The sequence below is a fragment of the Prinia subflava genome, chromosome 31, assembly GCF_021018805.1.
Source record: "Prinia subflava isolate CZ2003 ecotype Zambia chromosome 31, Cam_Psub_1.2, whole genome shotgun sequence".
In the NCBI taxonomy this organism is placed as follows: Eukaryota; Metazoa; Chordata; class Aves; order Passeriformes; family Cisticolidae; genus Prinia; species Prinia subflava.
In genome coordinates, this window is record NC_086277.1 from 202,369 (window position 1) to 227,290 (window position 24,922).

The 24,922-nt window shown below is 50.6% G+C and overlaps 1 protein-coding gene across 3 annotated transcripts; it reads left to right on the forward strand.

Annotated features, from left to right (window-relative positions):
- The first annotated feature begins 10,822 nt into the window (after nucleotides 1-10,822).
- ADAR (adenosine deaminase RNA specific) lies at nucleotides 10,823-24,286 on the forward strand. Of its 3 annotated transcripts, none has more exons than XM_063420288.1 (15): nucleotides 10,823-10,948; nucleotides 13,039-14,540; nucleotides 15,807-15,987; nucleotides 16,070-16,227; nucleotides 16,642-16,783; nucleotides 16,942-17,147; nucleotides 17,359-17,515; nucleotides 18,490-18,661; nucleotides 19,257-19,350; nucleotides 21,208-21,336; nucleotides 21,443-21,576; nucleotides 22,037-22,219; nucleotides 22,661-22,773; nucleotides 23,218-23,345; nucleotides 23,655-24,286. In XM_063420288.1, the coding sequence occupies exons 1-15, from the start codon at nucleotides 10,838-10,840 to the stop codon at nucleotides 23,893-23,895; spliced, it is 3,651 nt and encodes a 1,216-aa protein (XP_063276358.1). In that variant the 5' UTR covers nucleotides 10,823-10,837; the 3' UTR covers nucleotides 23,896-24,286. The 3 variants fall into 3 exon arrangements, with proteins under 3 accessions (XP_063276358.1, XP_063276359.1, XP_063276360.1); XM_063420289.1 differs by lacking the exon at nucleotides 10,823-10,948 and adding an exon at nucleotides 11,259-11,831; XM_063420290.1 differs by lacking the exon at nucleotides 10,823-10,948 and adding an exon at nucleotides 11,259-11,584.
- The last annotated feature ends 636 nt before the right edge of the window (nucleotides 24,287-24,922 follow it).

Here is a 24,922-nt window from a genome sequence, read left to right on the forward strand (position 1 = left end):
GTAGTGGAAGGTGTCCCAGCCCATGGCACAGGGTGGAATGACATGAGTTTTAAGTCCCTTCCAACTGGAACTATTCTGCAATTCCATGATTCTTTGATTCTATGGACTCCTTGAGCCTCAGAGAGCATCACTTCCTTACCTCCAACCCCTGAGCTGCTGGACCTGATCCCCACTGGATCATAAATCCTAAACTGCTCTTTGGAAGCCACACTTTGTCCTGGCCAGTCTTCTCAGAGCATGATGTGTCCAGGAATGAGCAGCACCTATGTGACCAATTTTTGCTGCTTTTGTCCAGAGAAAGTCTAAAATTCCCTACACTGGCCCTTCCTGAACAGAGCTGTCACTGCCATGCTGTCACCGTTACCACAGTTAGAGCTGTGCTGGTGTCACCCTTCCAGGCCAGTCCAACCCAGCAGAGTCCTAGCAGCAATCAGCTGCCATGAGATCTGGATGCTCCTTGCTCGACCCCAGACCTGAAATCTCCCTGCAGAAACCAGCTCTGAGGGAGGGAAGAGGCTGGTTCTTCTGAGAGGCCAGGGCTGAGCCTCTGCTGCTGCCAGCTAGGTCTGGGGCTGCCAGGGGATTCCTGGTTCTCTGCACTACTCTCCCTTGGGCTTCTCCTGCCCAGCATCTCCCAGGCTGCTCAGAGCCCTGTGCCATGGCCACCAGGTATGTTTGGTGGGGGGCGATGGCAGTGATTGCTCAGCAGTTTGGGAAGATTCTGCTGCCAGGCTCTGTACTGGTTTGAGCTGCTTCCCATCTAACTCCAAGCTCCCTCCTAAAAGGTATCCAGAGGGTTCAAGGTTGTAGAGAGGAGCTTTTGGAGGAGAGAGAAAAAGCTTCTCCATGGCATTAGTTATTTCCCTATGGGATGAGCCAGCTCAGAGCCCCATGAAGCACGAGGCAGGGCTCCAGAACCACCTGCCCTGTGGGTGCTCTTGGCTGGGGGCCCCGGTGCTCTGGGTGCTGCAAGCTGTGCACCCAACTCTGCTCCTTCTTCCGCCCAAAGTGTTCTTCCCCCTGCTGTGGTCTCAGCACTGCTGATGCACCTGCCAGTGGGAGCTGCTTGCATGTCTCTCTGCTCAGGATCTAGTCTTGGGCTTACATTCCTCCTTCAGGGTCAGTCTCTCAGCTGGAGGGCAGGAGTGGGGACTGGCCCATATGACAACAGCCTGTTCCCACAGCATTGCCATAAACCCGAGCTGTACCCAGAAACAGGCATGTTTTAAACTATGGCTTTAACCTGTTCACTGTAAAAAGTGCCTTGGACTTTAATCTGAAAAGGTCAGTATCTAGAAGTATTTACCTGTGCGGGTGTGTAAGGATGCAGCTCTCTGTGCAAAGTTACACACACAAATATATGATCTATACGTACAGCTATCAGTGCCTCAGACCCTCTGTTCGACAAGCTGTGAGAGCTCTTTTCTTTCTGCCACTGGAGCCAAAACTGTTGGAGGCATTCCCGACACAGGGACCCCTTGCAGAAGTGAAACTTTGTGCCATGAGGGTTGTGCTGGGTGCAGTGATTCCCTTCAGCAGTGCTGAGCTGTCCTGTTCATCCCTGGGAAGCAGCTTTGTGCTTCGCAGGGTCCATCTGCGCAGTTTGGGAAGACCACAGTGAAGGGGATACATCCCTGTTCCCTTATGCAGAGGGAAGCTGAGGCTGCGGTCACATCTCTGGACACCCCACGCCAGGAGCTGCTGGGTACTTTGTAAAACCAGGGGGAACCCCCAGATGTTTTGTTTTATGAGAGCAATGAGAGATTTTCCAGACCTGCTCCCAAAAAGGATTTTTGGTTCCCATGTACTTGGGCTGTGGCTTAAGAAAGGAGTGTAGGAGGTTGATAGCATGGCAGATGCTCTTTCCTTTGGCTCAGCACTGAGGCTCCACATACTCACCCAACTCCGCTCAAACATCAGAGCTGGGCTGCTCCCTCCAGTTCATCCCTCACCTCTAAAGAAACAAGGATAAAAGATGTCTGGGATGCAAAGGGCACACAAATAACTTTCCCAAAGTGCATGCATTGGTTGAGATAAGGGGAAGCTGGGTTCTTTCCCAATGAGCACCACTCTCAGCCTTGCTCAGAGCCTGGCAGTGGGGCACTGCTGGCTTCAGCTCACTCTAAAGATGGCAGGCTGAGGGACTGTCACCCAAATTCCACCCTTATATGTGGGCTAGGAGGATGCCAACAGAAACAACTCCCCTAGCTAAACATGGTGTTGTGGAGCCAGCAGAGAAGGAGGAAGAGGAAAGTGATGTGCAGTAGTTGAATTGTGATGAATCAATAGATTGGGCTTTTTTAGTTTTGAGCTAATACCTTTAAATCCTAAAAATACCTCCAGCAGTCCAGGGGGCTCTCTGATAGGTGATTAAACCCTTGGAGCTTCATTTCCAGGATTAATGGCTTAGTGCAGCAGAGCCCTGCCGTACAAAGGCAGCTGTAGTTCGGATATTGCCCATAAAGGCAAGGCAAAATGTGTTAATCTTTATGTGCAGTATGAAATCTGTTTTTATTAATGGCTCAGGATTAAAGTTTCTCCAAAGAGAAAGGTAATAATGATCATAGTGTGGACCTCCACCTCCCTGTGTCTGCCCTTTTCTTTCCCAGTCCCAGGAGTGAGAGGGAGGAGGAGGATGCTGTTGGTGTGAAGGCCTGGGCATCTTTACCCAGCCCAGAGCAATGTGCCTGCATCAGCACTGGCACTGCAGTGACAGGAGGGGAAGCGCACTTCCAAAGAAAAGAAGAAAAAAAGGGGGAGGAAATAAAAATAAAAGCACTATTGTTTTGCTGAACAGTTCCTTACAGATAGAACTTTTATAAATAGTAGGGAACTACTGGTCTTCCACAAGGTAGAGGAAAAGCCCAAGCAATCAGGGCACAGGTTTGAATGAGCATCTGTCTGCCGGGAGTGAGCAGGATGAGGGAGGCAGCTCCTGGGAGTGAGGGAGGGGCAGGCAGGGAATAGGGGCTTTGGATCAGGCTTTGCCTTTGCAGGCAGGCAACTGCTCTGGCACTGAGCTATGGACTCTAAATGCTGGTATTTTCCCAGTCAGGAGCTGCAAGTCTTGCACCCTGCAGAGAAGCTTTTGCTTCCAAGGGGATGGAGTGCGTGGTGAGTGAGATGTGACTTCCAGCTGGGCAACCCAGATCTGGTCCCCAGCTCTTGAACCCAGGAAGAAAAATGCTCAGAAAACCCTCTCCTGCACTTGCTGCAGAGATAAAATGAGGTGGGAACCTGTCCTGTAGCTATTTCCATCTTGGATGTGCTCCTTTTCCAAAGTAAAATTGAGGCTGCTCTGCTGCTAATTCATCTACCCAGCCTTGGTACTCCTGGCACAAATGGGCTCATTCATTACTGTTAATTATCAGTGCAGCAGTGTGAGGTCTGTAGGCCAGATCACGCTTTCCAAGCAGTGTGGGTAATATCAGCCAAAGAGTTTGGCACCACGAAAACAACTCCTGAGCCCTCATAAACCAGAGAGGGATGCTCCAGCTCTTGCTATAGGCCATTCCAATGGGATTAGTTAACCACTGGAGCCTGTGACAGTGACACTTTTGCAAGATCCACTTGCCCAATGTGGAGAGCAGGGCAGGGACTTTATGTAAGGGCTGGCAGGATGCTTTTTACATTCTGAGCTTCCTGCACAGCCACAGCGTTTGCATATCAGCTTCCTCTTCTCTCCCTCTAATTCCTGGGAGAACTCACAAAGGATGCAGCTGCCTGATGAGAGCCCAGGCTAGTGTTAATAGCATTTGTGTCCCTTTACATGTTAAACAGATGGAAGAAGTCATCTTGGTTTCCTAGAGACTGCTGGCCCGATGCTTGCACCATAAGGAAAGTTTTTCAGCAAGGATGGGTTGGAAAATTACACTTTGATACTTACATGATTTTTGGGGGGTGTTGCCTTCGATATGAGGCAATGGCGACCTGGTTTCAAAGAGTCAGCACGGCAGCTCGACGTCTTCGAGCTACTCGGTCCATTCACAACGCTTACACCAATGTGGTGGACGGCAAATGGCGGTTTATTGTATTACACATGGGGTTAAATAGTCTAAAGGGTCTTCTACTATGTCAGTGGGAGGGCAAAGGATCTAAAGGTCAGTGGTTGGTGGGAAGCTAATGGGGCTAGGAGGGGCCACCACCGAAGGGACGGGGGGAGGGTCCTTATCTTCCCGTGACATCACGTGATCTTCGGCCACCACCGAAGAAACAGAGAGAGAGTCCTTATCTTCCCGTGACATCACGTGATCTTCTGAGCGCCTGTCCCTAGCTATCACTCACACAGGGGGGTTTTCTACTGGGGAGCAGTCACTGTGTTGGAACAACAGCAGCCGTCACAAACCAGTTGGCGGTGGAGGCTTTGCTACAAAACCTGCAGACAAGCTGTCACTTCATCCATAATGATATTTCAACAGAACTAGCAACCCAGGGCCAGGAGTGGGATCCAACTCCTGGGTCTGCTGAGGAGAAGCTGTGAGGGGACAGGAGAGCCCCCACAGCCACCCGCACCAGGGGAAGTCCTTGCACATGTCACAAGGACCAAAGAATTAAAACTGTAAGGTGGCATTGCCAAAAGCACTTGAGATGTGACCAGGTGCTGCAGGGGATGAGGTTTGACATTGCCACCTAACCTGCACCAGCCAGTGCAGAGCCTGGAATCACAGACTGCTTTGATCTGGGAGAGACCTTAAAACTCATCTCGTCCCACCCCCTGCCATGGGCAGGGACATCTTCCACTAGACCAGGTTGCTCCAAGCCCCGTCCAACCTGGCCTTGAACATTTCCAGGGATCCAGGAGCAGTCACAGCTTCTCTGGGCAGCCTCTGCCAGGGCCTCATCACTGTCACAGGGAAGAATTCCCTCCCAATATCCCATCTGACTGTACCCTCTGGCAGTGGAAAGCCATTCCCCCTTGTTCTGTACCTCCAGACCTTTGACCAAAGTCCCTTTCTAACTCTCCTGGAACTCCTTTGGGCACTGGAGAGGGCTCTAAGTTCTTAGAACCTTCTATTCTCTAAGCTGAACTCCCAGCCCATCTCAGTGCACACGTGCTTCAGCCATGGAATTATCTTGGTGGCTTCCTCTAGAATCCCTCCAGCAGCTCCATGTCCTTACGTTGGGGCCCCAGAGCTAGACACAGCCCTGCAGGTGGGGGGTCCCCAACCCATGCAAGGTTTTGGACACCCATTCAAAACTGAAGACTAAAGAGGCAGAGAAGTCATTTCACTGCAAATGAAGCTGAGCTCTTTCCCATTTTAAAAATAACTGGATTTGTGGGAGAAGCAGTGAGCAGTTCCCAAGTGAGGTCAGGCACAGAAATCCCTGTGAAGTCTCACTTACTCCAGTTAATCCCAGCCAAGTCCTTGCTGCAGCTCAGTGTGCAACAGATACTGATATGGTTGGCTCTCCTTCATCCTGCTCTTGCTGCCTTGAAGAAAGTTGTAGGAGCTGGAGTTTGCCCTGATTTCCAGGTGTGGAAGAGGCACTGTCAGCTGACATAGCTTCACATAGTTCCCTGAGGTTTCTCTCCTCCCTCCATGCCAAAGCTGTGCTGGTACAGGGTCAGGTAAGATGCTGCTTTCTCCAAAGCTAGCACTGAATGCTGGTTAAGTGCAACAGGTTTTGTTCTAATTAAAGAGGAATCTGTTAGGCTGCAAGATATTCAGCCACCTGGTGCTTCTGACTATTTTTTCCTCCTCCTTCTCTTTTTTCCTTCACATGCTGCTTCTGCCTCCAGGGAAGCCATGAATGAAGCAAGACGTGTTCCAGTTTCTTGCTTTCTTTTAGATTAAAAAATGCTGTTTGGGAGGAAATCTGTGGAAGCTAACCAATTACAGTGATGTACATGTCCTTGTGATCTGCAACCAGCATCTCCTCTGCCATCCACTACTCGCTCCAGCCAACCCTCCTGTGTCTCCATCAGCACATGGCACTGACTCTGTCAGCAGTCAGTTTGTGCTGCATAAAAAAAATGATCTGCAGCAGTTAAGGAAAAAGCTGTGAAAGAGGTGTAATGGGAGACATGAAGGAGTCCTACATGCAAGGAAGTCCTTTGGAGACCCAGCTGTGCCAGGCTTTTCCCTGTGAGATGGTCCATTAGAATCTCTCTGTGCTCAAATAGCACATGTATCAAGAGGACTGGAGAGCAGCAGCTGCTGCCTTGGACAGCCCCTGGAGTTTGTTGAGCACTGAGCTTCAAGAAAAAGTAGGGTCAGCAAGTACTTCAAGCAACACAGGTAAAAATCAGGCACTGAAGTGGTGATAAGTGGCAAGGGAGTAGTAGAGAGCTCTGTCCAGGGTGCATGTGATTTTTGCTCTCAGGTCAGTGCTTTTCTCCTCAGGTCAATGCTTTTCCCACCCATGGCTCTGCCTCAGGGATGGATTGTGAAATCCTTTTGATTTGTCTGTGCACATGATATCTTGCAGATAAATCAGATTTAATATTAAAGATGAAAAGGCCAAAAGGGGAGCCTGAGCTTGGATGGTGATGTAAACACCACGGAAGGGAGCATTAATGCCATGTCAACTGACCTGTACCAGAAGATCTTTGAATTCTGGCTTTAGGAAAGATTCATTAATTCAGATGATTTACTGTATGGAAACCACCACATCAGATGTGCTAAGAGCAATGAAAGGAACCCCCTTCTCCTCACTAGCCCCCCTCCAAGAACAAGCTGGGTGGTTCATGGTCTGTCTAGGGTCCCCATCTGAACTCCTGCAATGCTTTAGCCATCACTGAGTCAAGACCTTGGTGAGGGAGAGACTGACCAGCCTGGAGCCATGCCAAAGAGAGATCGACATCTGAAGCATGATTTGAGTGGCCAGGCTTCCCACAGCTCCTTTCCAAGCTGAAGGAGCCCCTGGCCATCATGACAGTGGGAGGGAGGAGCCCAAGGAGGCCAGGGGAGATTTGGCCACACATGCTATGATGGCTCTAAAACCACAGGAAAAGAGTCCCTAAGCATCCAAGAACTCCAAGTGAAGGCTGTGCTCACAAGGCATGTCCTGCCATACAGGTGGCTGAGCCAAAGTCTGCCTTATGCTTTTTTCAAGGGTACCTTCTGTACCAAACAGAATAAGACCACGCTGCTTCCCACCACTGCTGTAGGAGTCAGCATGCAGATGTGCCAGGCCTACCTGCCTTTCACTACTAGGCTGCACTGCAGCTTTGAGCCATGGTAGCACACTGTCCCTGCCTGGGGCACACTGATGCCCAAGGGGAAAGAGTATCACATAGACAGAGGTGTCAGGAGGCCCCCTTCCCCTCTGATCCCCACTGGGAGCTCTCAGGATGCGTAATCCCTGCTTGATATCTTGAGACCACAGACATGGCAGCTGCTGGGGCTGTACCAAAGTCCAGGTTCACTCCTTCGCTGAGCAGAAAGGCAAAAGCTTGTGCAATTCCTCAGATAGCTCTGCTGCTTCCCCAGATGGGAACCTGTCTATTGGGAGCAAAGCAGGTGGAGAAGTCCCTTTCTGGGAAGCAGCTTCTTGCTCTGGTACCCATGCCAAGGCAGCAGGTTCAGAATGGGGCAGCATCTCCCATGCATTACCTGCTCCATGTTTATAGCTACCATAAAAATCCATTGGAAGAAAATAAAGCATTTTTTCCCTTCTAGGGAAACTTATGCTCTGGAGTTATAAAGTTTTTCCATGTCAGTTCCCAGCTGTAAATCTGCAGCCAGACTGGAGAAAGTGCAGCACTTGGAAGGACATGGGAATCAGCTCAGCCTGGTTCCTCACTTCACATATGAGGAGCATGGAGTGTTTGATGAGCGCTCTGCAAGGAGGCCAAACTGTAATTGCACCTCTTACCAGTAGTGTGGGAGCACAGCTTAGCCCTGGGGCAGAGGGGATCAAACACCAGCATGGCAGGTGATAAACCACCGCTCCCAGGGCTGCCTTCCCTTAGAAACCACCACCAGCTGATTAAGAAGTGCAAATCTCTCATGTAGGTACAGGCTGTCTGCACGAGCAAGGAAGTGATATTTTAGAATGTCTAATAAAGGAGTTTTAAATGAAACTCTGCAGAACAATAGCGTGAGCTGAGAACTGGAATCCGAGCAGAAAGTCAGACGGGGGAGCTGTGCCACAATTTATTTCCTCTCTTTTCATTTCATAAGAGGGAAGTAAATCAAAGCAGACACTTGAGGCATCTCCAGCTGACATTGGAGGTTCAGTGAAGGCTGCCATCCTGTGGGGAAGCCTCTGCTCAGCCTGGGGAAAGTGGGAGGTTTGGGGCAGCCCCTAAAGAAGCAGGGGAGCAGGATGAGGCCCAGCATCCAAGAGCAAGTAATGGAGCTTTTTCCACCCTCCACCAAAATCAGCTGTGCAGCCTCAAGTAAGCTGGTTATCAGCTCCTTATCTCTGCCACAAATTGACTCATTTTCCCATGACTGCATTCTCCAGAGGCTGCAGGAGCTTCTGTCATGGCCAAGTAGATGCCATGTCTGTGTTAATGCTGGGACTTCAGCAGCTGGAGGTCTCCTGGTCTCCCAGCCCGTTCCTATGGAAACAGGTTGGGAGTCTGCCAATTTACCATAAAAAAGGAGAAAGGAGAATGAGCTTGTGTAGATGAAGTGCCTGTTTGTCAGGTTTAGGGTGTTGCAATTCTAAAGGATACGTGGCCCAACAATGCCAGCAATACACGATTTCATGAGCAGCCTATGTCACACCAAGGTGGCAGACAACAGCGCTGGAACCTTCCCATTCCATCTTCACAGCAGCCAAGATGAATCACATCCACTGAGCCTGGGGCAAAGCTTGGGAGTGATCACCAGCAATTAAAAGAGTGGGAAAAAAAAAAAGAAGAAAAATAACAGACTGAGGAGTCGCTAGTTGTGTGTGCACACGGACTCTGTGTGCTGTGGAGTAATTTTTGGTTTGGCGAAGTGGACAGGAGATACTGCTTATGTGGACTGTGAACCCCATGTTTGATGGTCTGCCATGAGTCTCATCCCAGGCAGGAGTCTTTGTGCTCCCAGACACTCCTAGGAACAAAGATGTGACCACTTCAGTGAGTGTGCAGGATTCTTTTTTAGGCAAGTAGTATCTCCATTACAAATAAACAAAAACAAAACAAACAAACAAAAACCCCACCCAAACCCACACTACAACACACAAGCCCCAAAAATATCTAAATCCAGAAATCATCTGAAAAAAAACTAATTCAAAACCCTGAACAATCCACAGCCTTCACTGAACATGAGCAGCAGCTGAGCCTGGCAATTCTGGGCTCTGCCTCACCATTTCTGCACCCTGCCACTACTCCACGCTCATTGAAATGCCTTTGGAAAGCTGCAGGGAGGAGGCCAGGGTGGGAATAGGTTTTCCACCTGAAGGGAGAGAAAGCTACCACTCCACTGGGACATACAGAGCTGCTGGTGAGGGTGCACTGAGAGCTTGTGTTTGTATGTTTTGCCCATTCATGGACGAATGCAGGCAGATGGACCCTTAAAATTAATCCAGAACCCATGCCCGTCCCTCCCGGCTCCCTCCACACCCACTACCGTGGCAGAAAAGAGTCTGGGGACTCCCAGATGATGGTCCTGCATGTGATAGTTGCTCACCAGCTGTATCACAGCAGCAGAATTATAGAATTGCAGATTTGTTGAGATTGGAAAAGCCCTCTAAAATCACTGATTCCAGCTATTGATTCTGCATCAACTTCCAAGGCCACCACAAACCAATATCCCCAGGTGCTGCACACACTCCATTTTTGAACGCTCCCAGGGATGACTTCACCAATGCCATGGGCAGCCTCTTCCAGTGCCTGATCACCTCTTCCATGAAGAAATACCCCCTAACATCCAAACTAAACCTGCCCTTGTGCAACCTGAGGCCACTTCCTCTTGTCCTGTTGGTTGTCGCTTGAAACAAGAACCCGAGCCCCACGGCTGGTGCATACATGCATCTAACAGCTCGGCTCCCAAGCCTTTTGCTTATGATCTGTACGCACAAATATCAATACCAGAGTGCCCTGCCCAACAGCTGCTGCTCCGAGCTGCTGACAGCTTCCGAGCCATACGAGCCCGGCAGTGCCGGTGCAGCTCCCGGACAGCCCCGGCTCCCTGTAAATGACATAAGGCTGTCGACGCGCGCGGTGGAACAGCAGACAGGAACAATCTGTTCTCTGGAGATAGTTTTATAACTCACACGATCCGGATGGTGTTTGCCCGGGAGAGGGAGGATCCACCGGCAGCGGGGGGATGTGCTTGGTTTGGGATTAGGGAGGGGAATGTCTCCATTTGCCTGGAAAGAACCTCGGACGGGGTGGGATGTGACCTGCTGCACCTCTGGCATTAAAATGATGGATTAAAATGGGGGTGAGGGGAGTCCCACAGGAAGTGGGAAGCCAGTGGGAAAAGAGCCCCGCTGGGGGAGACCACGGTGAGGGGCACGGAGGAATAAGGAAGCTCCAAGTGAGAAGAGGAGCCCCGGAGGGCCCAGCAGAGACCCCCTACAGACAGAGAGCCCATAGGAAATGGGTGTCGCACGGCCATGGGGGGCCCATGAAGGAAGGGAAAAGCCTCTAGTCCTGAGGACACCCAGGCACGGCGGGGCCGTGGGCGCACGGGGACGTGAGGCGAGGAGCAGCCTCACGGAGGTGGGGGGAAACGCTATGGGAAACGCATGGGCAGTAGTGCCTGTGCGCGCCGCCGCCTCAGGCGACCACTCCCGGTGCAGCGGGTGATGCCCCGGGACACAATGGGAGTGGCGCTGCCTTTCAGCCAGGGGATTGGGCGGCTGTGCCACTTCTCCCGAAGCGAAGCGGGCGAGCCGCGCCCCACTGGCCCCGCGGCGCCGGCACAGCCGTGCGCTGCCCGCACCGAACATGGCCGCCGCGCTTTGCCCCGAGAAAAGATGGTGGCGTGGCGCTCTCTGCGCAGGCGCATGCGTCTGGTGTGCGTCATCAGCGTGCGCCGGCAGCGGAGGCAGCGGCACGGTAAAGCGGCGCGAGGAGGGGGCGGCCGTGGGCTGGGTTCGGGCCCTGAGGGCCTTCGTGGGCCCGTCCGTTCTGCAGCGGCCGCCAGACTCGGTGACGCGGCGGGCTCGAGCTGCACAAGCCGTGGTTCGGCCTCCGGCGCGGGCAACCGGAATGCGGCGTGACCGTGTCCTAGCTCCCCAAGGTCCCTATCAGGGCCAGGTTCCGTAGGGCGGAACGCGTAGAATAAATCCTCGACTCCTGGCTCTCGAGGCTCGCCGCCCTGTATCCCAGCCCGCCCCCCCCCCTCCCCCCCCCCCTCCCCCCCCCCGGACAATGCCCTCTGGACTCGGGGGCTTGGCCGGGCGAGCCCCTCGTGTTCGCGGTGTCGTCACTCCTGCCGTGGACGCGCGGGCTCGGGAACGTAGTTTGACACGGGTGCGAGTGGTAGCAGTTCTGCCGCGGTCCTTGGCTGTCCTTTGGAGATGAAGCCGAAGGTGACGGGTGTTCCTAAGCCGGGAGAGCAGCCTCTCCTCTCGTGCGGACCAGGACCCCGTCCCGGCGGCAACTCTTGAGTGACGAGGCTGCATCACCATAGGGACCGGGGGAATCAGCTCCCCTACTACGTTCGCTTCCGCGCCCCCGGTTCCGCTGCTGGTAAGGAACCTGATTATTGCTCCCAAAGCCGAGAGCCTGTCTGGGACAGCCCGAAATCCTGCCAGCCCCCGCTGCTAGCTCCCTGGGCGGGGCGGAGTGGCTGCTGCGGGAACCGAAACTGAAACGAAGCTCGCAGTCATCTTGGGGGTTGCTTGGTACCACTCCGCCGGGACTCATTCTGCGAGTCGGTGTTTCTTTTTTCCCTGTATTTTCTCATAGAATAGTTTGGCGTACGAATGAGACTGAGGTAAGAGCGTGTTGTTTTTTGGTTTTTTTTTTCAAAAGCCTCTTCCTATTTCTGCCCTGCCCTTGGCACAGGGAGCACTTGTAAAACGGGGTCACGGAGCAGGGGGGCAGCAGTGGGACTCCCTGGTAGCTGGGAAGGTGGGAACCTGTCGCGCTGCACTCAGTCTCCCCGTGTTTATTGAAAATTAAGTCCCAATGATGGCAGCCGCGTGCAGTTGTTTAATGAAAGTGAAACTTAAGTTGGCCTTTAGGTGTTTGGTGAAGATGGGGAGCTTTATAAAGATGAGACTCGCATCGGAAAAGCTGTCTTTGTGAAGATAGGTGCCTTAAGGAGGTCGTGGAGGAGCAGCCGGAACAGGGACCCGGCAGTGTATATATCATGTTCCGTGTTTTTATCTTCTCAGTTTCGCAGCAAGTGTTATCACAAGATTAAAATATGCGGGCTTGGGTTACCTACTTTTAAGAGCATGTTAATACTTTAGTCTCAGGACCTGTACCCCAGGGGGGCAGCATGACTTTGTGTGATAGAGTGAAATTTGGGCTATAATCAAAAAAATACCTTCTCATACTGTTGCCAGTGGCATACCTATCCAGTTTCTTTGCATGTTATCACTTTCATTCCCCTGTTGTGTGACGTTTTCCCTCTACAGGTCACATAGTGTCCAGGGAGGAAAAGACACTTGGGGTTTCAGACTATTTTGGCCATGAATCTGAAAATAATTGCAAACCTGTTGCAGCTCTGTTCTGTGTGGCTATGCAAGCTGCTCCAGCTCCTTGTGCTGCTCCAACTCACCTCCCTGTGCTTCTTTACCTCCTCATGCCCACATTTCTCAGGTTGCAAAGTAGGTCTGAGATTCTTCTCTCCCTCAGGGGAGGGGAGTGGAGCTTGCTATGTTTCAGGAATGCATCCTGGACAGGGCACCCAGCTGGAATCAAGCCTAACAGGAGCAGAGGGCTGCTCATGTCAAAGCTGCTTCTTGTGTTTGTCTTCAACTGCGATGTGGGGCTGCTGATTCTCTGATGGGCAGCCAGAGTTTGCTGTTTGTATTTACAGGACTAATTTAGACTCCTAGAAAAGTAGGAAAAAAAAATGGACAAGGGAGAAGATGCTTGGAACGCCTCAGTAGCTGGGAAGCTGTTTAAACTGCATTTCTGGAACCCTGAAGTTGTGTAAAGACGTTCTGAGTTCCTGTGTTTTTTCTCCTCAGGGTGTCTCCTCTCCTGGCTCATCAGCAGCCTGGTTCCCTCGTGTGTCCCAGGAGTGCGCTATGATCAGAGGCACCGGCCGAGGCAGAGGCTCGTATCTTATCCAGTCAAACCATAACTGCCCCAGCACTCACAGAGGTCTTTTTAACCACCCTCGTACCCCAGAAGAAACTCATCAGGAATCATTTTTGCACCAGCAGCTCCTAACAGGGCAGGACGCTGAAGTCTCTGTGTTGCAGGGACAGGGATCACGCAAGGAGTGGCGCACCAGAGGCGGGCGAGCTGCGGCCCCTGCAGACAGATGTCAGCCCAGCTCCAGCAGGCCTGGAGGGTGTAGGTTCTCCAGCCAGCATCCGTGGGGTGAGCCTTTGCCTCGGTATTGCCCTCAGCAGTACCGTTACCAGGAGAACTCAAGGAGAGATTCTGACACTGTGAGGCTGAACTTTCAAAGGCTGTCTCTTGCTGGGCGAGACTATGAACAAGAAATTCTGACTGTTTTCAGGCAGCTTGGGGAGGGGAGGACTTGCACGGCTAATGATCTGGCACGTAAACTTAAAACTCAAAAGAAAGAGGTCAACCGTGTTTTGTATAAGCTCCTCAGAGAAGGCAAGTTGCACCACGGGGGAGAGACACCGCCACTGTGGAGAATTGCCAGCCCCACCTCAGGGAGAGAAAGAAGCCCTACTGACCACAGTGCCAGCTGCACAGATCTAGCTTGTGAGAGCAGAGGGGGAGAGCGGAACACACTTGGCTCAGGAGACACAGAGATGGCTGAGACAAAGGAGAAAATCTGCAACTATTTGTTCAGTGTGGTGGAAACAACAGCACTCAATCTTGCCAAAAACATTGGGTTTTCAAGAGCCAAGGATGTTAATGCGTTTCTTAGTGCTCTGGAAAAGCTGGGAGATGTCCACAGGCAGAACACAACTCCACCACGATGGTCCCTGACAAATAGGAAGCGTGAGAAGATGCAGATGAGGCTGAAGGCCAGCACAATAAAGCAGATGGCAGATCCCACACCACCTGAGTCAGGTCTTCCCTCTTCCTTTGCCCCTCCATGTCCCGCAGAGACGACTGCAGCTTCGCCAGAAGTGACGGCATCAGAAGAAGGAAGTGGAGAAAATGGGCGGCAGCCTTTGCAGCAAACTGGTCAGGGCAACGTTGGTGACACGGAAGCAGATGCATCTGAGGACACTAAGCCTGAATTCTCCAGTTTGAGTAATTATGATAACTCAGAAAACAGCAAGTGGATCACAGATGATATCCCAGATAATCTGAACGCTATCAACAAGCAGCCTGATAAGTCAGAATGCATCATGAATTCTCAGTCTTCCCCCAGTTATGCTGCCCCATTTGAAACTGCTTTCCCATGCACGCCTGTAGAGAAACTGATAGCTTGTCAGGAGAAGAACCCAGTGAGTGGCCTTACTGAATATTCCCAGTATACATACCAACACTGTGATTTCATCATGCTGGAGCAGAATGGACCCTCTCATGAGCCACGGTAAGAAAACGTCCTTTTCTGAGCACTTTTTCCATAAAATGATTTGACTTCAACTAAGTTCACCCACTCAACTATCCTGAATGGGCCTGCTATTAATGCTTCTTTCATTTCAGAAGGATTAGCCTAGCTGATTCCTCAGCTTAAAAAATAAAGCAAGGCTAAAATTTAACCCTAGGTATCCCAGTTTTGGCATTCCTCATTCTGAGCATCAAACATGGGATTAATTTCTTCACTAGGTTGCATCTCAATTACTTGCCTTCAATTGATCATAAAGGGGAAAACTGGCATTTCTAAGCTGCCTCTCAAGATGCTCTCACCGTGGAAATGTTGTAAAGGGAGCCCAGAACAAAGTGTTTGGGTGCAGGTGTCTTAAGTTAAACAAGGTGGCCCTGCTCTCGACATTCCTGTGTTGTAGCAGGTCAGAGCAGATTCTCTGAGCTGAGCATGTGGTATGACCCTGCAGCTGACCAAGTCGGTCTCTGGAGTCCTGCTTCCCCTTGCAGAATCATGGCTGTTACTGAGCACCAGAGAAACAGTGAAAATCTCCATATGTGCCACACTGAAATATGTCAATAGATCCACTAGATGAGAAAATTTGCCAAATTTCTAAAGATGGAGTCCCACGGTTTTGTTATTTTGGGTTTTTTAAGATGGGATCTAAATCGATTCAGTGGCATAATCCCTCTCCTGATCTGGTTTGATCCACTCTCCTTGGAAGCAGATTTCCAGGGCTGGGGGATGGAAGATCAACTTGTTTGTTAGGGTTCACAGGAATAGGGGAGGCAGAAATGTCAAAGGTAAGAGGTTTTATGTGAGGCAGCACCTTTCTAAGATGTTTGCCCTTGATAGCCACAGAAGATGCCAGAGGGAGGAGTGACCTCCTAATGACCAGGTACAAATGAAACAGTGCTGGCTTCTTTTGAGCTTTCTTGTTCCTGGCCAGGAGCCACAACAGAGCTCCTACCTGCATACAGCCCTTACGTGTTTCTGGCACCTGTGGTAGAACAAGGCAATTCATCCTGTTCCTTCAGAACAAAACGTGGAGCTGCTCCTCTGTTGTGAACAGCTCTGGAAATGCAATGAAACAAAGTAGTGCTGCTCGGGTACCCTTGGTATATTTGTCTTCTGCACATCACAGCCTGGGTTTACTCTCACAGCTGGGAGCTGGCTGTGTCTTCTCCTTTGAATTCCAAGAGCAGCCTTGCTTGCTCTGAGAAGGCCACATTTCTGCTTCTCAATATGCTGCTTTGGATTTCTCTTTCAAAGGTTTAAGTTCCAGGCAGTGATTAACGGGCGCCGATTCCCACCAGCAGAAGCTGGGAGCAAAAAATTGGCTAAGCAGGAGTCAGCAGCTAATGCAATGAAGGTCCTGATGAGTGAAGTGGAGAACGGAAGGCACAGTGGAATTAAAGAGCCGTTTCCTTCCAACAGCTCAGAACCAGAATTGGTAAGTCCTGTTTTCTTTACTTTGTGAGGCTGCTCAAACAGTGTTGAGTCTGACACCAGTTTCCTCCGTGTTCTTGCTGTAGCCTTTGCAGCTGGAGCCAGAGCTGTCATCTGCAGCAGCTCACCTCAACCTGCTTCCTGGGAAGCACCCTATCAGCATATTAATGGAGTATGGCCAAAAATCAGGGAACATAGTTGAATTCCAGCTACTCTCTCAGGAAGGCCCACCTCATGATCCTAGGTATGACATATTCTTATCAGCTTTGAGGGAGGGTGGAAATGCTTTCTTCACTGTCCTTCCCCTTCAGCATGCTGCCCACATTCCTGGACTTGTCACTGACCTAGCTGAGTGCTCCTCTTAGCTGAGGATTCTGGTCATGGCTCATCCAAGATATCTAGTTCCAGAAAGAGACCCAAAGTGATGCTGTTTCCTAGAGAAAGGATGCTGTTTCTTCTACTAGAGCAGGGATGGGTTATAGTCCTGTACCCTACCTGAAGGTAGGCTACTGAACGTGTTTACGGCCATCACAGTAGATTTCAATTGCTGATAAATTGGAGATAACCCACAAGGATTTACCCAGAAGTGAGAGACATGGATAATAACCAGATTGATACCTATGGTTAACACTATTCATGTACTATAATGTCCTGTCAGGTTCAGCTACTGTGTGAAAATGGGTGACCAAATTTTCCCTGCTGTGGTAGGAAACAGCAAGAAGGGAGCAAAGCAAATGGCAGCAGAAGTTGCTGTGAAGATTCTTTCTGGAGAGTCCGTACCCCATGTCTTGCCTGAACAGGTATAAAGACCTTTTTTATGAGACCCAAGTGTTTTGAATTGGGTGTTCTCGCCCTTTTATTTCCTGTTCTGCTGGATTTCACCCCACGAGGTCATGTGGGGCAGAAGTTTGCTGCTGCTCAGTGTTTACCAGCCTTCTCCTGTCTAACTCTGTTCTAGCCGGTTGTGAAGCCCCACGGTAACCAGTCCATGCACAATATTGCCACTCCAGATGAATCCACGGTGGTGAAAACAAAGGGTGTTAGGGAGCTCATCAAATATCTTAATGTCAGTCCTGTCAGTGGCCTGCTGGAATATGCCCGTTCCAATGGATTTGCTGCAGAGTTCAAACTCATTGACCAGTCAGGACCTCCCCATGACCCCAAGTAAGTAGTGGCATCTGGCAGAAGGAAGTTTTGCGCTGCTGCTGTCGTCCTAGGAAAAGGGCAGAAAGCTCAAAATTGCTGATGCCTTTTGAGATGGTAACAGGGCTAAGTGCTGCCTCTGCCAAATCTTGTCCCTCTTATTCCCTCCTCTCTCCACTTAGAGAATGTCAAAACCAAACTGAAATGCACAGGTTTCTTGGTTTCTTTGTAGGTTTGTCTACCAGGCAAAGGTTGGAGGACGCTGGTTCCCAGCTGTAACTGCACACAACAAAAAGCAGGGCAGGCAGGAGGCAGCCGAGGCAGCGCTCCAAGTCCTGATCGGGGAATCAGAGAAGACTGAGCGCATGGAAGGGATGAGCATCACGGAGGTAAATCTTCTGCCAGAGCTGGGGTTGTGTTTGCAGTCCTGCCTCTCCTTCTCCTTTCAGTCCAGCAGAAAAATGCTTTCAAAATCAACTGTCATCCTTTTGTTCTCTGCAGCTGTTGATAACCTGTGATATGGTTTTCCTGAAGTGGGTTAGATGTTTCCTCAGGGCACAGGCATATCCTTCTGTCCTATGGGCCTCTGCTTTAGGGCTAAATAATTATCAGATTCTTCCACAAGCTATTGAAGTGTGTTCCTGTGGTAGAGTAGGAACGTGCTTGTTTTCAATTATGTACTTTTTTTAGTACTTCTTCCAAATTTCTTTGTGCTGCCTTAAAATTGTGTGTCAGCTCAAAAAGTTCATGCGTTAGATAAGTGCAAAGCCCTGGTTGTGTCAGGATGGCTGTCCCAAACTTGGGCTGATTTAAATCACACTTAGAATGTTGTGATCTCTGAAAAGCCTCATTCCAGGCAGCACGACTGGGCACGGCAGCTAGGGCTCTAAATAGCAAAGCCATCAGGGAGGATTTGTCAGTCAGCAATGCTGGAGGAGGTGAGTTGGTCTGCACTGGGAATGACTGCTCTCTCCTCACAGGCAGGCAGAGGAGGAATTCCTCCAAAGCCAGGAACAGATTTCCTTGGCTGAGTCTCTGGAAATAGGCAGATTGGTTTTGTTCTTTCTTGCTCGGGGTTTTCCCTGGCATTCTCAAGAGGCCATTCCTCAGCTCATGTCGCTTTCTGCCAGGAAGACAGCTTGCTGCTGTCTCTGATGTGGCTAAAGCAAAACTCAAAGCCTTGAAGGAGGTTTTCCCAGAAATATCTAAAACAACTTCACCCACCCCTTGACACAGCACTGCCCAAAGCTCAGTTTTCTGTGTTCTGCCTTCTGCTTGGAAAGCTGTGCTTCAGCTTAGCTCATCCTTGAGCTGTGCTGTGTGACCTGCTGTGACAGCCTGTGCTGTTGTGTCCCCGTCCCAGCTCCCCGTGAGCGGCAGCACCCTGCACGATCAGATGGCCATGCTGAGCCACCAGCGCTTCAACGCCCTCACTGCTCGCATCCAGCACAGCCTGCTGGGCCGCAAGATCCTGGCTGCCATCATCATGCGCAGAGGAGAGAAGGGCATGGGAGTGGTGGTCAGCATCGGAACAGGTATGAACAGCTTCTTCCAGCACACTCCGACTCTCACTTCCACGCTAGATTTCCTTGTCAGCCACAGCCCAGAAATGGCAGTTGCTGTAAGCTTCTTCAGAGAGGGTACAGAACGTTCCCAGGGCTCACATGATGTCACAAGTGATCTGGTTAGAGAGAGAGAGAGAGCAAAGTGAGTGTGCCTGCAGCTATATTGCTCTTAATCTTTGCTTGCCTTGCTGCATCCTACTCTGTGCATCAGAGCATGGGTTCCTTATGTGCTGCAGCACACAGTCCTCCAGTTTCTTGCAGCTGCACATACCTTATCTCCCTCCCTACTTTGTTGCCAGGCTTCTACCAGGAGTGATGGGCTGAAAAGCCCTCGGGAAGATACAGTCCCCCAAAACTCATGGCAATTTAAGTCTGTCTGTCCCTTTATTATAGTGGTGTCCCTTTACTTTCTTAACTGCTTGTGATAGTGAATTAATAGGCAGAGTACTCGTGCCAGTGCTGCTGCTCAAGAGCCCAAAGAAATAAGATTTCCCCTCTCTGTCTCTGAAGCTGTATTGACTTTGATACCTGCCCTATTATTTAATTCTTTGTTTGTTTGTTTCAGGTAATCGCTGTGTGAAAGGAGAAGAGCTAAGCTTGAAGGGGGAGACGGTAAATGACTGTCATGCAGAAATCATTTCTCGAAGAGGCTTTGTGAGGTGAGAAAAGGGGAAACTCAATAAGAAAAGGACGGGGTCCTGCCAGGAGCTGCTCTCCCATTCTGGAGGGGTGTAGCTGAAACACACCCTAGTTCTTTGCTGTGCTGAGAGATGCAGTGATCCTCAGACACTGTTTACTCATGTATTGTTGAATAGAGGGAAGTTATTTCTGATAAGAAGGGGCCATGCCTGAATGATGCCCAAATAAGTACTGAATGGGAGACTTACCAGAAGCCTAAGGACTGCGTGTGATGTAATTAATATTAAGCCTCCTGCTGAAGCTGCTGAGCTGATGTGCAGGGTTCTCTCCAGCCTGAGCACAGCTCCTGCCACGACAAGCCACCACAGGCTTGGTCTCCTGGCCTTTTTGGATCTGAGTGTAGAAGGATTCAGGAAAACACACTGCCTGTGTTTGCTTTGATAAGTCAGAAATCGTTTTTCAGAGGCTGGAAAGGGTTTTCCCAACTAAACTGCACAATCCCTCTCCCCTCTCCCCTCTCCCCTCTCCCCTCTCCCCTCTCCCCTCTCCTCTCTCCTCTCTCCCCTCTCCTCTCTCCCCTCCCCCCTCTCCCCTCCCCCCTCCCCCTTCTCCCCTCTCCCCCTTCTCCCCTCTCCCCCTTCTCCCCTCTCCCCCTTCTCCCCTCTCCCCCTTCTCCCCTCTCCCCCTTCTCCCCTCTCCCCCTTCTCCCCTCTCCCCCTTCTCCCCTCTCCCCCTTCTCCCCTCTCCCCTCTCTCCCCTCTCCCCTCTCCCCTCTCCCCTCTCCCCTCTCCCCTCTCCCCTCTCCCCTCTCCCCTCTCCCCTCTCCCCTCTCCCCTCTCCCCTCTCCCCTCTCCCCTCTCCCCTCTCCCCTCTCCCCTCTCCCCTCTCCCCTCTCCCCTCTCCCCTCTCCCCTCTCCCCTCTCCCCTCTCCCCTCTCCCCTCTCCCCTCTCCCCTCTCCCCTCTCCCCTTCTCACATTCACTGTGGCACTTTTTAGTTTTTGAAACCTAAAGTGAGATGAAGATGGACTGCTTGGTTAATGTCTGTCCTCCAGTTATGAACAAAAAAATCAGCTGCTTCCTTCAAGCATTTGTGTGCTGCCTGTGTGTTCTGCATTCCTCAGCAAGGGAAAGTGTTGAGGGCAGGTCCCTGGGAAGTGATGAATCAGGATTGCATCTTGCTTACTGTGTGTTTCAGCTGTTAATCTTGACAGCAGTGCCTGCTCTGGCACAGCAGAGTGAGCTCTGCCTCTCCTTGCAAAATCAGTCCCTGAATAAGCTCTGCTCAAGGACTGTCTGGGAGGCTGCAGTTTTTCTTCAGTCCTTGACACGATGTTGGAGACCTCAGGGTTTTCCTGGCCAGAAGCAGCCATAAAAGACCCCATCAGTTTAAACAGATCATGGGCTTGTTCTGCAGCCACTTGATTTCAGCTGCCTGCAGGGTTGTTTACTTTGAATGCAAACTTGCTGCTGACTAAAGGTACTGGTTAACAACCTTGAAGTCTTCTTCACACTAGGATCGGATGCATGTGATTAGCACCCAGCCAGGCTCCTTTTTTCCTGCCAGTGCTTCTCTCTGCTTCCTGGACAGGATACTGCTTTTCTGCTTCTTGTCCTCTGCATGGCAGAAAATCTGCTGGATTTTTTTGCCCTTTTTTGTGCATCAAGCATTGTTTATTGGCTTTCCAGGCACCCTCAGCCACAGCTGAGTCTCTGCTCAAATCTCTGCTGAGTCTCTGAGTCTCTGCTCAAGAGACTCACACACAAAGTCTGTTCTTCCATGTGACAGGAGTGGGTGATACGGGACCCTACCTGTCAATTGAAGCACTCCTTGTCTGAGAAACAGAGAAGCCTTTTGACAGGATGGTGTTATTTTCAGGTTTCTTTACAGTGAGCTGATGAAGTATGACCCGTCTAATCCTTCCTCTGCAGAAGAGAGCATTTTTGAGCAAGCAGGAGGAAAGAAACTCAGAATAAAGAGCAATGTTACCTTTCACCTCTACATCAGGTTTGTGGGGGGGTGTTGAATGACTGGCATCAGCAGCACTGTCACGCTCCTGGCCCTGGCTGTTTCCTTTACAGTCAGTGCTAACCAGGGAGGGTTTGTTTTCTAGCACAGCACCGTGTGGAGATGGAGCACTCTTTGATAAATCCTGCAGCGATCAGGCAAATGAGATGGGACAACTCCAACACCAGCCTCTCTTTGAGAACCCCAAACAAGGCAAGCTGCGGACCAAGGTGGAGAATGGTGAGTGCAATCTCTCCCTGCACAGTGGGGTGGCTTCAGTCCTCTCCTCTTAGCCTTTCTGGTGCTTCAGAGCCTCCTTACCCCTCTCTGTGTGCTGTTGTGGGATTTGAAGCATTCAGGAACCAAAAGAGGTAGATGGAAGGATTTAGAGAGAGTCCCTTCCCCTTCCCAGCTCTGCCTGTTGCACTGCCATGCTTGTGAAGTTTGCAGCTGAAGTTTGATGCAAAGCTCAGATCTAGGTCTGTGTCCTCCCTTTCAAGCAAAGTTCTATTCTGCGTCAGCCATGTTGAAAATTACTTATCAGTACCCAATACTGAATGCCAAATTTTTCCCTGAACCTGGTGTCAGACTCCTGAGTTCACTCTGGGTATCCAGAACTTTCTTGTGCAGTTGCTGACGGGGTTTTGATTTACTGAATATCTGACACTGTACAGAAAATCTTTCTTCTTCTCTTGTGCAGGGGAAGGCACCATTCCTGTGGAATCGAGTGACATTGTGCCCACGTGGGATGGGATCCAGCATGGGGAACGGTTACGAACCATGTCCTGCAGTGACAAAATCTTACGCTGGAATATACTTGGCTTGCAAGGAGCATTGCTGTCACACTTCCTAGAGCCAGTTTATCTCCGTTCTGTTACACTCGGTGCGAAACCCTCTGTCTTTTCAGGGTAAAACTAGGCTGCAGTGGCAACTCATCTCACTCCCCAGTGTGATGGCAAAGTTCGTTTGTGGAGGGTGTAGGAGTAACAGACTGAAATGTCTTTCTTGGCAGAACTGTTTGAAAATGCAAAGGGAGTCTATGAATTTTAGGTTGTGGGTAGAGTCGGTGTCTCTTCAAAGTTCTGGATTTTTAGGAGGCACGTGTGATCTAGGAGAGTGAGATAAAAACTGCATGTTTGTGTCTTCAGTGAGAAATGTTGCTCTGTGTAGATCATTGTCTTATACACCCAGGATACATGTAGCTGTGCTGATCCACATGCTGTGAGCTTTCAGGAGCCTGTGAGCAGTGCTGCAGTTCTTAGGGTTTGGTCAATCCATCACCTGTGCCATCCTGTTTCCTAACACCTTTCCTCTGTCTCCACAGGTTACTTGTACAGTCAGGGTCACTTGGCCCGTGCTATCTGCTGCCGCATGGAGAGGGATGGGAACACACTGAAGGAAAAGCTCCAGGCTCCCTATCACATTAACCATCCTGAGGTACTGCAGCTGGGGGACCTCTTCATCCTTCTGACCCCCTTGCCTTTGCCTGTGGGTTTGGGGGTCCCTGAGGCGCTCTGCAGGAAGGGTCATTGTGCAGCAGCCATCCAAGCAGGGGCAAGAATTAGTGACCATAAACACAAAAACATAAATCAAGGGATATCCTGAGTTGGAAGGGACCCACAGTGTCTCATCAGGTCCAGCTCCTGGTCTACACAGGACAACCCCGATAACCTGCCCTCTTTGTGTCACTCCACAATTTAGGGGTTACTGGCAATGTCTTAGTCTGGAAAAAAGGACACTAAGGTTTCCTCTCTAGCCGTAAACTCAGTAAGAATCTTATCCTTGTGGCTTTGGAAAGTTTGGGATTAGCTAAAACTGTGAGGGCTGAAAGGGGCAAGAGACTGACAGAGCAGGCCGAGGTTAAGGAACCCTCTTGTGCAGGTTGGGCGAGTCAGCGTGTATGACTCTGCAAGGCAGACGGGCAAGACGAAGGAGTCATCGGTGAATTGGTGTTTTGCTGATGAAAGCGAAGTTGAAGTCTTGGATGGCACCAAAGGGAAAGTAGATGGGTAAGGAGAGCCTTTCCTGACACTGCCTTTTCATGACACTGTCTGGGGGAAGGGGGGCAGGTTTGAGGTGGGGAGTACACTCTGCACTGTTACAGCACCCTGCACATGGGGAGGGTTGGGCAGAGGAATTTCAAACAGACATAAGCAAGCACTGCTGAAGGAAAACAAAATGTTGCCCAGCCTGGACCCTACCACAGAGCCCTGCCAAGCCTAGAGCTCCTCCATCATGGGATTTTACTTGAGCCCCCTGCTCCTCTTGGCTCTTCTCAGTGTCCTGTCCCTCATTGCTGCCATTGTCTTCCTTCTCAGTCTGAAGCTGGAGGTATCTCGTGTGTCCAAAAGGAAAATGTTCACCCTGTTCCGGCAGCTCTGTGCAAAGAGCAGCCGCAAAGACCTGCTGAGCTTCTCTGTGTACTCGGATGCCAAGGAGGCAGCCACAGCATACCAGGCAGCCAAGCAGTGCTTCTTCAGCACGCTGGAAGAGCTGGGCTATGGCAGCTGGATCCGCAAACCCCAAGAGGAAGAAAATTTCTCTGTCCTTGATGTGTAAGGAAGCACTCTGCAATGAGTGGGGCATGAATGTGCACAGGCATATGCATGGCTGTGCTCATCCTTCTTTCACCACGTTTTTGGAGTGGAATTGGGACTGTGCAGCAATTTCCTCATAGGCTCAGCTGCCTTGTCCCTGTCACTCAGACCCTGCATTTTTAAAATGTGCGTGTAAATGATTCTCCTTTTTTTAAACAAGGGTAGGCTCAGGCCACTTTTGCTTTTTTATAGTTTTGTTCACCCCTCCCTTTTTTTTTTTAAAGAAGGCACAAGAAACCAGAGGAATTTTCAGGACTGTGAGCTTGAAACCTTTGGACCGTGTACTGCAAATCCCTCTGGCAGATTTTGAGGCAAATTTTCTCCTTTGAGATTAAAAAAAAAACCAAACCAAACAGGCTGTTTGACTGGTTTTCTGTGTCTCTGTTGGAAGATGACTGGCAGCCCAGCCAAGCTGAGATATGGGACTGACCTCTGCAAGGTGCAGCCATAGGACCAGCATAACGTTCTGCATTAATAACAAAAAAGAAAGTTTCAGTATTGTTGGCCATGGGTGTGTTAATTCCCACTGAAGTGAAGAGGGGCTTGTAGTGGGCTTTGGAGAGGGACAGGTGAGTTAGTATTTGCTAAATGATGAAGGTAGCCAGGTAGAGTTTGGAGTTGAGCCTCTTGCCTCAAGCACAGGGCTCATTGGGCAGAGCTGAGCCTGGGAGGGCTTGGACTGTCTCTGAAGTGCTGGGCCAAGGCTCTCCCAGCTCCTTCCCTCACTGCTAGCTCTGGGGTGGGGTGTCCTGTCTCTGGACACCAGTGGTGGCTGTAGGCCCTGTCCTGTGTCTGAGCTGAACCACATGCCAGACATGCTGGTGGAAGGTGAGAAGTAGCAATGCTGTTGCCATCCAACAAGTTGGGTGCTGTTGGAGCAGCCCCTTTCCTTGTGCAAGGCAAGTGCTGGCTTTGGGTTGAGCGTGGGATGAGAGCTCTCTCATATGAGACAGAATCCAAAGACCTGTCAGCAAGCAAAGAGTGGAGCA

Excerpts from the sequence above, each read along its gene's own strand:
- ADAR (XM_063420288.1), top strand. The coding sequence starts at position 10,838 with ATGGCCGCCGCGCTTTGCCCCGAGAAAAGATGGTGGCGTGGCGCTCTC. Across the intron at positions 16,228-16,641 it reads GGCCCACCTCATGATCCTAG|GTTCAGCTACTGTGTGAAAA; the intron begins GTATGACATATT and ends ATGTCCTGTCAG. Across the intron at positions 17,148-17,358 it reads GGACCTCCCCATGACCCCAA|GTTTGTCTACCAGGCAAAGG; the intron begins GTAAGTAGTGGC and ends GTTTCTTTGTAG.